This window comes from Onthophagus taurus, chromosome 2 (genome assembly GCF_036711975.1).
Source record: "Onthophagus taurus isolate NC chromosome 2, IU_Otau_3.0, whole genome shotgun sequence".
Classification (NCBI taxonomy): domain Eukaryota; kingdom Metazoa; phylum Arthropoda; class Insecta; order Coleoptera; family Scarabaeidae; genus Onthophagus; species Onthophagus taurus.
The window spans coordinates 24,218,445-24,233,688 of NC_091967.1; the positions used below are offsets into that span (position 1 = coordinate 24,218,445).

Below are 15,244 nucleotides of genomic sequence, written 5' to 3' on the forward strand. Positions count from 1 at the left end.
GTTCTTATTTCATGTTCTCAAACGAGCGGATATCAATACGCTTTTTTAAGCTTGCAAAGATATGTCAATGATTTATTGTAGGTAATAGTTGTGTTGTCTCCAAGAGCTTGTAAAGCATTTTGTGAGAGTCTGGTGTTCACACTTTTTGCTATTTTCACCACTACTGGTCAGATATTTTTAACCAGAGTTGACATAATAAACTGCAAATCAGCAGTGTTTATCAATAAGAATGAAAGTAAATATAATTTTATAAAGAAATAATAATCGAAAGTGTTTAAATGAATTGTTTTGCTGCCTACATAGTCCAACTTGTATATAAAGTATAAATATTGTATTACATGGTAAAACAAAAGTGAATGAATGATAGGTTCTGAGTTCCAATTCTAATTCTTTGCGTCAAAAATATTCAGAAAATAAATGGCTATTATCAAAAACATTTTTGTCTTCAAGTAAATTGTATTGTTGTACCAAATTTTAATAATTCTTGTTGTACTCAATATAATACAAAAATTAATAAAATAACTGAATGAAATTTATTATATCTTTTTAAAAACATTTGTTCTCATCATAATGTACAAGAATTTGAATATCTTGAACTAATTTTCTACCAAATAATCCTAAAGAACTTGACATGAATTAACAATCATGTTACAAGCAAGCAAAATTATAATGCTATATGATCATAATATATTATCTCAATAATCTTGGGTGTATTAAATTCAAAGATTACTTTTTAGATTTAACCTGGTCAAAAATGAACACTAAAACCTTTGTTTTTAAGTTTTTTTTGATCAAATTCATTTTCCAAAATATTCATCAAAAAAGATTTTCTTCAATAGAAAACGCCTTATTTATTAAAATGTTTTTTTTGTAATGTAATAATGTCTAGTAGTAGCAGAAATATCTAAAAAATTGCGCTGAAACTAGGTATACAGTATAAAAATGAGTAGACTACGCGCTACACCACATTAAGAGCGAAAACGTCATCATAGAACGTCCGTTTTGCATTCTTATTTTTTTCTCTAATATTTTTTTTTAATAATAGAAAGGCAGGAGTGTCCAATTTTTTTGCTGTTTATATTTTTTGCACCTCTTCTTTACTTTTTTTATATTTCTTCATTCATCAATTTCTTCTTTTCATAGTCAATCACTAGAAACACTTTTTTTCACACTGAAAAAGGTCCTTTTATCAATTAATATAGTCCAATCGTAGCACAGCAGCTTTTCCATTCTTTACTTTTTAATAATTTTAGGTATTGATTTATTTTTGGGTTGTTGTGGTTGTTCAAATATTCGGACGGTTAATAACAAAATTTATTTATTCCCTTTTAGTGATATTATCTCGCACGTCACCTTAGGATTGTTATCAATTTTACTTTTTCTTATGCGAGACGATTAAAAAAAAAAAAATAATAACTTAAGTAAATAAGATTGCACTTCGATCGCTTTTTTAATTAAAAAAAAATTAAAACGAAAATTTTATTTTATCTTCTTTTAGAGATTCTAAGTTTCAAAAATAAAAGCGTTTTTTTTTAAAATAAGAATTGAATGCTCGAAAAAAGCTAATGAGACGTTTTTTATAATTATTTTCGTGTCGGTTCCTTTCCTATATTTATTGTTATTTTCGCATTCAAATTCGTTTTATTTTCTTTTTCTATGCAAAAATTTGTTGCACCTGCCCCCTTCAGTCTGATGATAATCTATCCAGATTTTTTTTTCACTAGAAGGCACCTCAAAAGTGTATTTTTTAAAGTTCTCAGTCCTAGCCAGTCTTACCTTTTTTCTTTTTAAGTAAGCGATACGCCAGATAAAATATCATTACAAAAAGACAACAAAAAATGGTATCACCGGTATCATTATTTTTTTTGCTTTCAATTTTTTTACCTCGATTCCATTTTTTCTCTCTACTTTACACACATATAAAACTTATGTATACTTTGATTTCTTTCACTTATTCTTTTTTTAATATAATAATAATTAATAATATACTAAAAAAATGGGAGAGATGTACAGTCACTAAATATCTAAATAAAACTATATGTTCATCAGTTTATAACAGATTTTTTTTCTAGTTGCCTCCTCAATTCTACCTCTATTTTTAGTTTCTTACTTTCTTTCTTTTTCTTTCTCTACCTATATACGTAGTAGTGTTTTCTTCGTCAAGTTCCACGCGACGATAATAATAATAATATGTTATTAGTACAAAATAAGAAAAAAAAACGTGTAATTTAATATTCACAGCCTTCGAGTCGATGGCCAGCCCAATCTCTTCTCGAAAAAATCGGTTATCTTTTTTATTTTCTGGCCATCCGGTTCCTCTTCTCGTCGTCGTCTTCGTTCTCGATTTGAATCTTCAAATAATCATCAGGCGTCGCGACGTCTCAATCGTCCCGCGTGGACGTCGCGGCGTCTTCGGCGTCCTACTATGTTTTCGTATCGACGTCCCAAATTTCTTCGAGGAAGGGCGGCAGCTTCTTGTTTTTCAATTTCAACGAGAAGCACATCTCGGAATTTTGATTACCCAGCGTCCGCAATTCCGTTAACACTGAAAGTAACTTTGCGAAGACTGTTCCAGGTTTTGGTTGTCTTCTTTTATCGATGTACGCTCGTAACGCTTCTAAATAAATTTCTTGAATCTTCTCCACTTTCCAACCTTCTATTAATGCAGGTCGTTCTAAAAAAAATTAATTTATAAATATAGATTTTTTTAATTATTATTTGTTATTTGAATAATTTAGCATGTTTTACATAAAAAAGTTGGGGATATTATTAAGACGATATTGATGCATACAAGGTGTGACAAAAGTAGGCAAATCACAACTACCTTCATAGTAATTTACAAAAATAAATTCGGTTATTCCCCTAAATCTATAATCTTATACAGTATTTCCACGGAAAAGGTGTTGAATTGGAAAAACTTTTTTATTTTTAATTTTATCGAAAAAAGTTAATTTTGGTAAAAAATTTTGCTAGTTCTTAGAGTAAGATTGGGATAGACACATTTAACATATTTTATACGCGGTGTTCAGAAAATTGAAAAAACTTAAAATGGTACATGAGTAAAATGCTTTTATTTCAGAAGGTAAGAAAATAAGTTACTAGGAATAGTTGCTCAAAAGTAAAAGGTAGTCTCTAATACCAATTTTCGAAAAAATGGACTTATTTTTATTTATATGTGCTCATTTTTGTACTAGTAGGCGTTGATAGTGACAAGCTTTGACACTTAGCTTTTATATTTTATTAACTGTAGTATTGTCAGCTTAAAATTACACTTACACTTTAAACTTTACAGCAACAAATTTACTTGGTGCAATGTTATGGGAAACGCTAAAAATGTTATCGTCGAGTTATTCAGGAATTTAATGAAAAATTCTCCAATATGTATGTTTCTGAGACTACTTGCCGTAAAATAATTTTGAAGTTTTTAAGCACTGAGTCATTATTGCGAATACCTAAAGAAAAGAAGAGATACGCTGAAAATAATGCAAGCACTTTGTTGATATTACATTCAGTAGAAGAACACCCGCAATTATCATTAAGAAGAAGAGCTGAAAATGTCTAATTTGTTAAATAGTCGCAAATTCAGAAGATATTAAAACACAACAAGATACATCCATACAAGCCAGTTTTTAATCATGTTTTGGAAGTCGACGATGAAGCAAAACACATATGTGGAAGAGTTTTGCACTCTTTAAGAACGTTTTGGAGTTTAACCAGAACAATTCCAGACTTTTGTTTATAGCATGGCATCATTTTAGTGCGATTTCTGATATTTTCTTGAAATTTAGACTCGTCCAGAATAGTTCCCAACATTTGGTAATAGATTTATGTTTTTCCAGTATCATAACTAAAGATAAATATAATGGAAATGTTGCTTACATGCAGTCGGAATCTTCAAATATCAAGTACCACATCATTTTATGGATAAGAGTTTTGTATTCTTCAAGAACGTTTTGAAGTCTAACCAGAGCAATTCCAGACTTTTGTTTACAGCATGGCATCAATTCGGTGCAATTTCTGATATTTTCTTGAAATTCAGGAAAGTTCCTGGCATTTGGTAATGATTTTACGTTTTGGCAAAACTTCTTCATGCAATCTCTCAGTATATTTACCGACTTTGTCTTACCGTTTTGAATTCGATTAACTTAATTTCTGAAATGTTTGTGATGTTTAGACTATGTCAGATTAGCTTTTTTAGTCTGAAGTCTAACCGGAATAATTCGACTTTTGCTTGCAATAACGCATCCATCCAATACAATTTGATACAATTTCTTGAATTATGGAAACTTGTTAGTGGCAGTTGGCAGTGTGGAAAGAGCATTTCATAAGAAAATAATGTTTTCTGATGAATCAACTTTTTCGACCAATGGTATTATGGCTTCGCAACATGCACGATATTGAAGTGACTCTAATCCGCATTTCCTGACCACTGGATTGAGAGACAAGGACCAGTTCAGTGGCTTCCTAGGAGTCCAGATTTAACATTAATGGATTTTTTCCTATTGGGCCGATTGAAACAAATTGTTTATCGCGCACCTCAAATAAATGCCACTGCTGATCAATTAAAGGATGCGATTAGAGATGCCGTTGCTTCAATATCTTTACGTGAGGTTAGAAAAAGTTTTGATGAATTACTTGTTCGTTTAAAGGTATGTGCCCAACGGGTGGTAGTGTGTTTGAGTAAATAAACTTACAACTTGTGCATTTTTAATTTGGAATTAGTTAATTGATATTAAAATAAATTTAATGATCACAAATAAATAAAAGTAGGCCGATTTTTTCGAAAATTGGTATTAGAGACTACGTTTTACTTTTGAACAACTTTTCCTAGTAACTTATTTCTTTATCTTCTCAAATAAATGCACTTTACTCTTGTACCATTTAAAGTTTTTTCAATTTTCTGAACACCGCGTATAAAATATGTTAAATGCTTCTATCCCAATCATACTCTAAGAACTAGCCAAATTTTTTATCAAGATTAACTTTTTTCGATAAAATTAAAAATAAAAAGGGTTTTCCTATTCAACACCTTTTTCGTGGACATACTGTATATGCTGTGGAGCTTTTACACAACGGGAAGAAACAAGAATGCCATTTGGGACCTGTTTGATAATGAGAATAAATTTCAACCACTTTTCTGGACAGAGAATACAACGATGTGAAAAAGAAGATTAGCGTGCAGTTGTAAGAAGCTTATAATCGCACTTACAGTGTGATGGCTGGAGCAATATGAGCAATGAAGGTGTTATCAATTTCGTTATTACAAAATCTGAGCCGTTCTTTGTCGAATTTTTGCAAACCAAAGCAAATAGACATACTTCGGAATACATTAGAGACGAAATGTGTCTGGCACACATACTACATCTTTTAAGCAATGATATTTTAAGTTCTCCCTCAATCAAACAATTTATTATCCAAATATCCGATGTTATAAAAGGAGTGAGAAAAGTTCAAGTTTTGTCTGCAAGTTTGTTGCAACAAGAATTGCAATATAAGCCTTAAATTACCTTGCAAGAAATTCAGGCTTGAAACTCTTCTCGCAAACAAAGTCGATTTACAGACATTAACTGTACATGAAAAAGTCTCTCACTCTAACTAAGAAAATAAAATATCTTTTGTTGGACGACGAACATATTTGGCCGCAGATCATAATCTTACTTGACATTTTGAATCCAATTGTGTCTTGGATTACAGTTCTTGAAAGAAATTTGCCTTTAATTCATAAGGTTGATAATGCTCTTAAAAAAATTTAGTCTGATGTCATCAATCAACTTACTGATTTTTTGAGTGATGATGAAGAACGTTCGAACTTTATTAAAGAAATTTGAGATCGAAAGAAGTTTGTTACTCTTGGCTGCTACAATGTTAGATCCAACCTCCAAAGGATGCAATCTCTCTCACGAAGAGGAAATTGACGCTATGGAATTTATATATACTGTAGCCAAGCAAATGAAATTAGACGTTATGGCTGATTTGGCAAAGTACAATGAAGTTTTGCTGTCTAATGAAGCTTTGTGGATTAGAGCTCTTGTATAGGAAAATACAAGCCTGGCATCGATGAGCCCATTGTCGTGGTGGAAAGGATTTTGCAGCAGTACTACATTAAGCAAAATTACTGTTCGTATTTTGTCAGTACCAGTCACATTAGCAGCAACTGAAAGATCATTCACTACTTTCAGCTGGATACACAGTAAGAGACGCAATCGTCTTGAAAGTAAAAGAGCAGGAAAGCTAACAACAATCTATCAAGTAAAAATGGAAAAGAAGCTTATGCAGACAGAGAAAATGATAACGTAAAAAAAAGAAATTTAGAAATTTGTGACTGATTCAGAATCTCATTCTGAAGCAGAATCAGAAGATCTGTAGATTTTAAAATAGCTCTTTGTGAATATTAAAATAAAGGTCAATACCTAAATGTTATAGATGTCCACATTTTTAGTGTTTTATTTTGTTAACTTATTATTTTTGTTGTTATCTTATTTTGTTGTCAAAAATCACCAATTTAACGTTTATTAAAAGTGTGCTTAAAGTGTTCCCTGCGTTGTAAGGCTTATTTAGTATGTTAACGATGTTAATGTGTATCCACTTCACTTCACAGTGTCAACTACGGTGTTAGGTTCGGAGTTATTTCCAACGAAAGTTGTGAAAAAGGACCACGAAACGATATTCCGGGTTTATTGATCTCCTGGATGAAAGTTCAGATCTAAATGCGTCTTAAACAGTTTACCAGATGTTACTATTCTAGGTACTTTCTGGTGGTTACTGCAAAACAATCCTTGCAATGATGCAGAAGTTGATCCAGTTTCTGTAAATTGTTATATGTAGAGACTAATGCCGGGTTTCCAGTTGATGTCCGTATGTATCTTGAGATGATTTTGGTCAAGGTTCTCCATAGCATATCATCTGTGCAGCACTTTGACCAAAATCACCTTTATTCGACCCCTAGCATCTTGTCTATTCTTAGGATATATGTTGTGAAAATCAGTTTGCTTCCGAATGAATACAATCTACTCCGTCTTTTTGTTCTTAACTTTATTTATATATCAAAACCAGTGAGGATTGAGTGGTAAATTTGAAGCTCACTGGTTCTATCCATATGCCAAGTTAAGAAAGGATGGGGGTTACATGTTTGCTTCCTCTTTCTTTAAGGTTGTTTTATACTTTTTTTTATTTGTTTGGGTTCAACCATTAAGCAGATGAATTGAACCATGCTTATCAGAAGGGACCAATCGACATTTTTATGCGATTCATACAATATCAAAATACAAAATGCTGTATTGGAACAGAACAGGCAGCAACTAAAATTAGAACACAATTTATACCTAGAAGAAGCTGAAATAGCAAGAACAAAAATGAAAAATGATTTTGAGATATCCAAAGGAGATGAAAAACTTCAAACTTTGACATATGATATGGAAAAAACTTTGCCTTTGTCGAATGTTCCTACAAATCTTGTTTTCTACAACCGCCAACTCTGGCTCTATAATGAGGGCATACACTCTGGCAATAAAGGGTACTATTTTATATGGAAAGAAGAAGAGGCCAGAAGAGGAGCACAAGAGGTGGGGTTATGTCTAAAAAGATTTATAGAACTTTTTTTGGAGTGGAATACAGAAGCTCTAATAATGTGGCCAAATAGCTGTGGTGGCCAAAACAGAAACGTCAAAATTGTTAATGCTAAAGCACATATTTAGCTGCCAACCTAGATTAAAAACGATCTATTTTAAATATGTACTTAATAGCTGGCCATAGCTATCTACCAAATGATTCAGATTTTTCGGCCATAGAAAAGGCAATTAAATTAAACCAAAGAATTTATACGACGCGCAAAAACCCATTGATTATAACAGAGATGAGCAAGGAAAATTTTTTCTCTGTAGAAAACTATTACTAAAACTAGAAATTACTAAACGAAAAATAGACATAAACAAAAATAAGGTTAGCTGGTTAAAAACCGGAGTAATAATATTAGAAAAAGATAAACCATTTTCAATTTTCTTAAAATACACTCATAATGAGAGTAGCGAGTTCCATGACGTATTACTTCAGGAAAAACCAATAAGACAGGTTTTTGGCCCAACGGTACAGAAATTTCAAACAAAAAGTTACAAGACATTAAGTCTTTAATGCCCTTTATTCTATTGGGTGCTAAAAATTTCTACAAGAACCTTAAAGGCATGAATTTCGATTTTCTGCAATTTTTATACTTTGGCAGTTGGCCCCCTTCTGGTAAACATGGTCCAATTATTAATCCATTCTCAGTAAGACATCATATAAGATAATCCAAGAAGATTTCTCTTTCTGATGTATCTCCCGAGAGTCAGTTAGTCTCTCAAAGAGTCGTTATCGCCGTACGATTTATTTTATGATGACGATTAAGCCTCCAAAACTGGTAACTCCGAAGTGATCAAAAAGTAGAAAAGGGCGAGTTAATAACCTACCGCAAGAATAACTTTACTACTATCCCAATTGTAGTGAGGAATCCGTAACTATTGTTGTTCACAAATATCTAAATGCAATTCACCTTAGAAGATATCATTACTCTTAATAATAACTAAGAATGGAACCATAAATAGACAGATATAAAACACTATACAAAAATCACGTAATATGTACTGCGAAATCAACAAAACAATTTTAGAAGAAGAAAGTAAGAACCAATATAAAAATAAGAATCTATAAAACCAAAAAACATACCAACCTTTACTGAAATACTGCCGATGAGAGATACAACATAAATCAAAAAAGTGAGTGAAATAGAAAACTAACAGCTGAGCTGGAATAGACGCATAATTAGAATGCCAAAAGAGAGAATCTCTAGAAAAGTGATGGACTACAGATAAAACAGACGAAGAAAAGTTTTTCTTTACAAAAAGTAAAGAACATGGCAAAAAGCAGAAACAATTTTAAAAGAATTCTAATAACATCCTGGCGCTATGATGGCACTTAGGAGGAAATGATAAAAAGAGAGAAAAAATACTTGTCATTAAAGGTATCTCTTTCACTGAATGTAACCAACATTAAAACTGTATCTATCTCATCTGTGTTAATCATATTATTAAAAGCTAACATATTACCACTATATCCTTATCAAATAACATTTCTAAAATTTAAAAATTCCACACAATATTTCGTGCTTGCAAAAGTATGATTTTCGCCCTCGAGTTAAGCTCTATGAAAGCCGTCTCTATAACTTTTCATCTCAGAGTTCAACTTCATCTGTTATCTAGAAGTTTTTAAATTCTGAAAATTTCAACTAAGATTCCATTTCTTTAAAAATAATTCTAATACATGTCAATCTCACAGGGCATTAGCTCAATACCGTCAGCAAAAATCAGTACATAGAATAAATATTCACATATACTGAAAAAAAATTAATGGTCTGTTTCCCAAATCACTCAAGAAGTCGAATATCGCTTGGTGTCTAACTAGTCTGAAATATATATAGAGGCAATACAAATAATAGGAGAGATAACCTTTCTAGAATTTTATTCAATGATTACAACTCATTTTACTACAATAGTGATTAAACATGAACACGAATCCCCCCCTCATTATTTATTATATATAATTATCACTAGATTTTACACTAACAACTTTACATTGGAAACACGTAAAACTGATTAACAGCACTCTTAATGGCTGTACCGTGTTCTTGCAATATAACAAGATTATAAATGAATTAATTAGTCATTTTAATGTAAATCGCTTAAAAAAGCTCAAAAAGAAAACGATTGTTTGGATTTTTACAACACTCAAAAATCTGGAGCTAGTGTTTACTAACAAAATGTCTTATAATCTATGCTAGAAACGTTCTTGAATAATATTGTCGCTTGTTAGAACAATCCTATTAAGCACACATAATAAAATGCACGTGTCTTTATAAGTGGACTCTATGCAAAAATTTAAAATTAGTTAATTTACATATTATCTTTGTTTGACAAACTACTTTTAATCACCTCTATGGCATCACTTAACTTTATTAAGTAAGAATTACCCCAACTTTATTTAACTTAATATAAATAATTTAAAATTTTTTTTTGTTACCTGAAAAAATGACGATGGCAGTTAAAAGTGCGTACTCGGCATTGTCAACTTTCATCTGGTACATTGTCCGACAAAAGTGTAAAAGATTGTCGATATTGTCGCCGATACCCGCGTGACTATAATTTTCTTTCGTGTACGCTTTGTTGTTGACGAAGAGGATCGAATCGGAGGTGACATCGTAGTTTCTGGCCATCCGGAACATCATCACTTCGCTACTGCAGGCTTTTAACAACGCGATCTGGTCCTCGCGCAGCAGTTTGTCGAAGCCGGGAAGCCGTTTCGCGAATTCTACAATCAGCTGTACCGTGAGGATCGTGATTTCCGTTATGTGCCTGAATTGGACGTCGCACTGGTCTTCACCTTCCATCGGTGTGTTCTTATTATTTGTTACAAAATTATAATTAGCCAATAATAAATAATAAAATTCGAAAACGAGTATTCATTAAAAAAGAAAACCGACCAAACGGTTTTGATTTAAGAGTGATTTTAACTTACAACTATCCTTTTTACATCCTCTTCTGAGGGGTGTTCGTATTCGTTCTGGAAGAAGACTAGTCGTTGGATGAGCTCTTGTTGTTCTGGTGAAATTGGTTTTATGTCGTTTAATGGTGATAGTTTTTCTGAATCCGAGAGCTAAAAAAAAAGAAATCGCATTAATTTTTTTTTTAATTTTGAGTTCTTTGTATGTCTTAATTAATTAACAATAAAAAGTTGATTTCTTTATAATAGAAAGTATTTAATTCGGTAACGAATTTCTTTTTAATTAAAATGATTTAATGAATTATTCATCCGGTTAATCAATTTAATTAGGTCAAATTATTTTTGTTTTTACATTTTCTTTAATTTGTAGTACCTCTGGTTCCATTTTGATCATTTCCGGTGATCCATTCGTCGTACTGTTCGGTTTGTCCTTTTCCTTTTGCGCCTTCTTCTCCTTTCGCTTGACGGCACACTGCACTTCCGGCACGACGCATTCTGGCCTCATCCCGACGCTCAAGCACTTCTTCAGTCGACACTCCTGACATTTCCTCCTCATATACATATCGATCTCGCAGTTGTTTCCATACTTGCACTGGTACACAGCATTCTTCGTTATGCTCCGTCTGAAGAAACCTGAAGAAGCAGCAATAAAAAAATAATGTCAGGAAGGAAAGGACTTTATCGCGATTTTCTTTTTATTTTTGTGACTTAAGAATTAGTTGAGATGAGATTAATATTTAATTACCCTTGCATCCTTCGCACGTTAACGCATTATAATGGTATCCTGACGCTCTATCTCCGCAAACTAAACATAACTCTTCCTGTTGTCGTGGCGTAGGTCCTTTTTTCTTTTTCGCGTCACAGCTATCCGCGCTGTATCCGTTTAAACTACTAGGGGGTGACAAGTCTTCTCGTCCTAAAATAAATCAAAAAAAGATTTTAAACATTGACCATTTTAAAAAGAATATTTGTATACGAAAGAATAAAATTTAAAAAAGAGAATGAGTTAACTACTACGAAGAGAGTCCTTCTGACCTTGACATTGAATACGCAGAGCTAATAAAAATGAGAAGAGCCTCCTCCTCCTCGTTGGCCAGCAAAGGTAGAGTAGTAACATGATTTCCGAGTCAAGGTCCCGAATTGTAAGCGGATGTGACGGGACCGTTCTAAAATAATCGAGGAGGAGGCATGCGTTGCATGTGTGGGTAGCTGATTGTGGTCGCTTGCCACCGTCGACCTACGTGTTATGTGTACCGATTAAACGAGTGCATTGTATTTTCTAACAGAAAGTTTAAATTAAGGAAAAAATAAATATAAGATAATATCGAAAGAAAAAATTTTGAAGATTCAAGTAAAAAAAGTTATTTGAAAGACTCCTTCTGCCATTAAAAACAAAAACTAACATACTTTTGAGACAAATGTTTAGAATTAATCATTGACAATAACTGTAGAAGATTTTTAGTTATATGTTATAGTTTTCAACCATTATGGAAAAACATTTTAAAAATAATGGCTAATTATATATTAGATATTTAGAAATTTTTTAGATATTTGTTGCTATATTATGACCATAAGAAAAAATAAAGTCTATCACAGCGCAGGTGTTAGATACTTCTTTATTTAATTGGAACACAGGATGACTGCTAATTTTGCTTTGCGTTATTTAGTTTTTGTGTATCAACAATATCCTTTTCAATTTATGCTTTATTCTGGGTGCCTTATTCAAACTATTTCTATTACCCATTTCTTTTTGAAAATAAAACCGTTTACTGAGTTTTTCAGGAAACATCGGTACAAAATCAAAGGAGAGATTATTTTCGAACTAGAATCCAGTAGGTTTTTGGATAATCAAGTGACCAAAAACAGTTCAACGTAAACATTTTGCAAAGATCTTTCTAAGTGTTGACGAAGTGTTGTGCAGACATAAAATATAGAAAAAATACCAAAACAATACAAAGGCCTTTCATTCAATTAGTACATCTTCACTCTTTTTGGAAATAATTAAGTATTCGCATCAACATTTTTATATCTATATCATCGTGTGGCATATTTGGTCGGATTTCGAAAACCCAGAAACGCGCCGAATTAATTTTGAAAAAACAGTGCCGCTATTTGCTTTTGATCCAAAGCGGTCTGAGTATTCTTATTAGCCAAAATGGTTGCAACAACCAAAAATGGCAATGATATGTAAAGAAATTCGAGGCACAATGTGAGGTGAAATTTAATTTAATAACAAAACCATTTTTTGTAACAAGTAGGAATATATTTATTTATATGAAATGAATACCAATGTCGTTATAAGAAATAATTTGATATCAGAAATCATATTCATCATGTTTATGAACAAAATCATAATGAAATGTAAATCGCTAACAAAGAAAGTGATATTTGCCGGAAATAAGAATGTAGATCATTCTTATAGTTAATAAAAGATGAATAAGAGCAAAACTAAGGTATTGATGATTGGGGAAGACTAGAAGTAAGAATTGAGGGGAGGAGATACAGCAAGTAAATTATTATGATATCAATACCTGGGAGTAATGATAGATGGAAAAGGGGTAACAACATTATTATTATTATCATCACCTAATATCAAAAGCCAATCAGCTAATATACCAAAATGAAAATTTATAAAGCAGCGTACCGACAAATGTATGCGAAATTTGGACCTGAACACAACCACTGCAGAGTAAGATACAATCGGCAGAAATATGCTAACTGATATAAGTAAGTGGAGTAACGAAGAGGCATACATTGAGGAATGTTAATGTCAGGGATGATGTGGGAATACAATCTGTATTGGCATAGATATATGGGAGGAAGATAGCTAGTTTTTTTAAGCTACACTTACAGATGATAGGAGAGGAACTACTAGTTAAAAAACATTTTCCTTCATATTGCTTCTTGCAAAAGATGTGTTAGTCATTATAGTACCAAAGATACAGCATAAACTAGTGGTGGAACGGATATCCGGCAATTATCAGGTATCTATATATAATTTTCAAAATTCGCTATAAAATTAATTTCTTGAAGGATTCTTGTGGAAATATCACCAATTATTGATTAAAGTATCCTCTTTTTAATGCAAAAAGCCGTTTTGAAAAATCACTTCTAGTTCTTAAGAAATAAATTTTTGAAATGATCAAAAATTTTTTCGAATTTTGCAATTTTCGTCGATTAAGTTTTAAAAATTCGTATAAAATCTATTTCTTGGAATATGACATTGAAAATTTCCCAAAGTGTTAATAAAAGTGTCCTCTTTTCAATGAACCAACAGGTTTTGAAAAATAACTTTTAGTTTTTGAGAAAACTGTATTTGAAGTTTTGATAAAATTTTCGATGTTGCAATTTTCATCGAAAATTTTCAAAATTCGGTATAAAATTAATTTCTTGAAGGATCCTTGTGGAAATATCGCCAATTATTAATTAAAGTATCCTCTTTTTAATGCAAAAAGCCGTTTTGAAAAATCACTTTTAGTTCTTGAGAAATAAATTTTTGAAATGATCGAAAATTTTTTCGAATTTTGCAATTTTCGTCGATTAAGTTTTAAAAGTTCGTATAAACTCTATTTCTTAGAAAATGTGTTTGAAAATTTCCCAAAGTGTTAATAAAAGTGTCCTCTTTCCAATGAACCAACACGTTTTGAAAAATAATTTTTAGTTTTTGAGAAAACTATATTTGAAGTTTTCATAAAATTTTTGATGTTGCAATTTTCATCGATAATTTTCAAAATTCGGTATAAAATTAATTTCTTGAAGGATCCTTGTGGAAATATCACCAATTATTAATTAAAGTATCCTCTTTTTAATGCAAAAAGCCGTTTTGAAAAATCACTTTTAGTTCTTGAGAAATACATTTTTGAAATGATCGACAATTTTTTCGAATTTTGCAATATTCGCCGATTAAGTTTTAAAAATTCGTATAAAATCCAGTTCTTGGAATATGAGTATGAAAATATCCCAAAGTGTTGATAAAAGTGTCCTCTTTCCAATGAACCACGTTTTGAAAAATAATTTTTAGTTTTTGAGAAAACCATATTTGAAGTTTTGATAAAATTTCCGATGTTGCAATTTTTATCGATAATTTTCAAAATTCGATATAAAATTAATTTCTTGAAGGATCATTGTGGAAATATCGCCAATTATTAATCAAAGCATCCTCTTTTTAATTCAACAAGTCGTTATGGAAAATCGCTTTTAGTTCTTGAGATGCTCATAGAAAAGTATCTAAATTCTAAAAAAAGTATCAATACTATATGCTATGCTAAAGAACAATTTTTACCAAATATTTCAATATATCTTTTGGTTATCTCAGAACAGATGCGAGTAGAATATACAATTCTTTCTTGGTAAAATTTAAATGTTTGGAAAAATATATTAAAAAGGCTAACGAAAAAGAAAAGTCAACTTTAGCAAGAGGTTAAACGCTTAAGTATAGAAAATAATTTACTGAAGAAACGTCCAAAGTTGGTAGATGCCATGGCAAGAAAAGGAACTCCATCTGCAAGGATTATGGTAGGAATAGTGACAAAGTGACCTCACCCTTGAATGATTTTCTTTACAACCATCTGAATTGGTAAGCTTGTAAAATGGACATATTTTGTGAGTCTTGTAGAAGACAAAACAAGAAGTACACAGTATTTCGATTTTTCAAAATCAGAAACAGTTGGATTAGTAAAGTAACTTTCCCAATAAGGGGCTATTCATACATGGAGAT

General features: G+C 31.5%; 1 protein-coding gene across 5 annotated transcripts in view; it reads right to left on the reverse strand.

Moving 5' to 3' along the window:
- Window positions 1-2,164: 2,164 nt before the first annotated feature.
- LOC111413156 (Ecdysone receptor) overlaps window positions 2,165-15,244 on the reverse strand; it is a 178,548-nt gene continuing 165,468 nt past the window's right edge. For 3 of the 5 annotated variants that reach the window (XM_023044038.2, XM_023044039.2, XM_023044041.2), the window contains 5 exons: window positions 11,273-11,443; window positions 10,880-11,160; window positions 10,543-10,680; window positions 10,048-10,423; window positions 2,165-2,674 (listed from right to left, as the gene is read on the reverse strand). In XM_023044038.2, coding sequence (XP_022899806.2) covers window positions 2,424-2,674; window positions 10,048-10,423; window positions 10,543-10,680; window positions 10,880-11,160; window positions 11,273-11,443 — 1,217 coding nt within the window. In that variant the 3' untranslated portion in view covers window positions 2,165-2,423. The remainder of the gene's footprint in view (window positions 2,675-10,047; window positions 10,424-10,542; window positions 10,681-10,879; window positions 11,161-11,272; window positions 11,444-15,244) is intronic. The other 2 variants (XM_023044040.2, XM_023044042.2) reach the window with 1 other exon arrangement.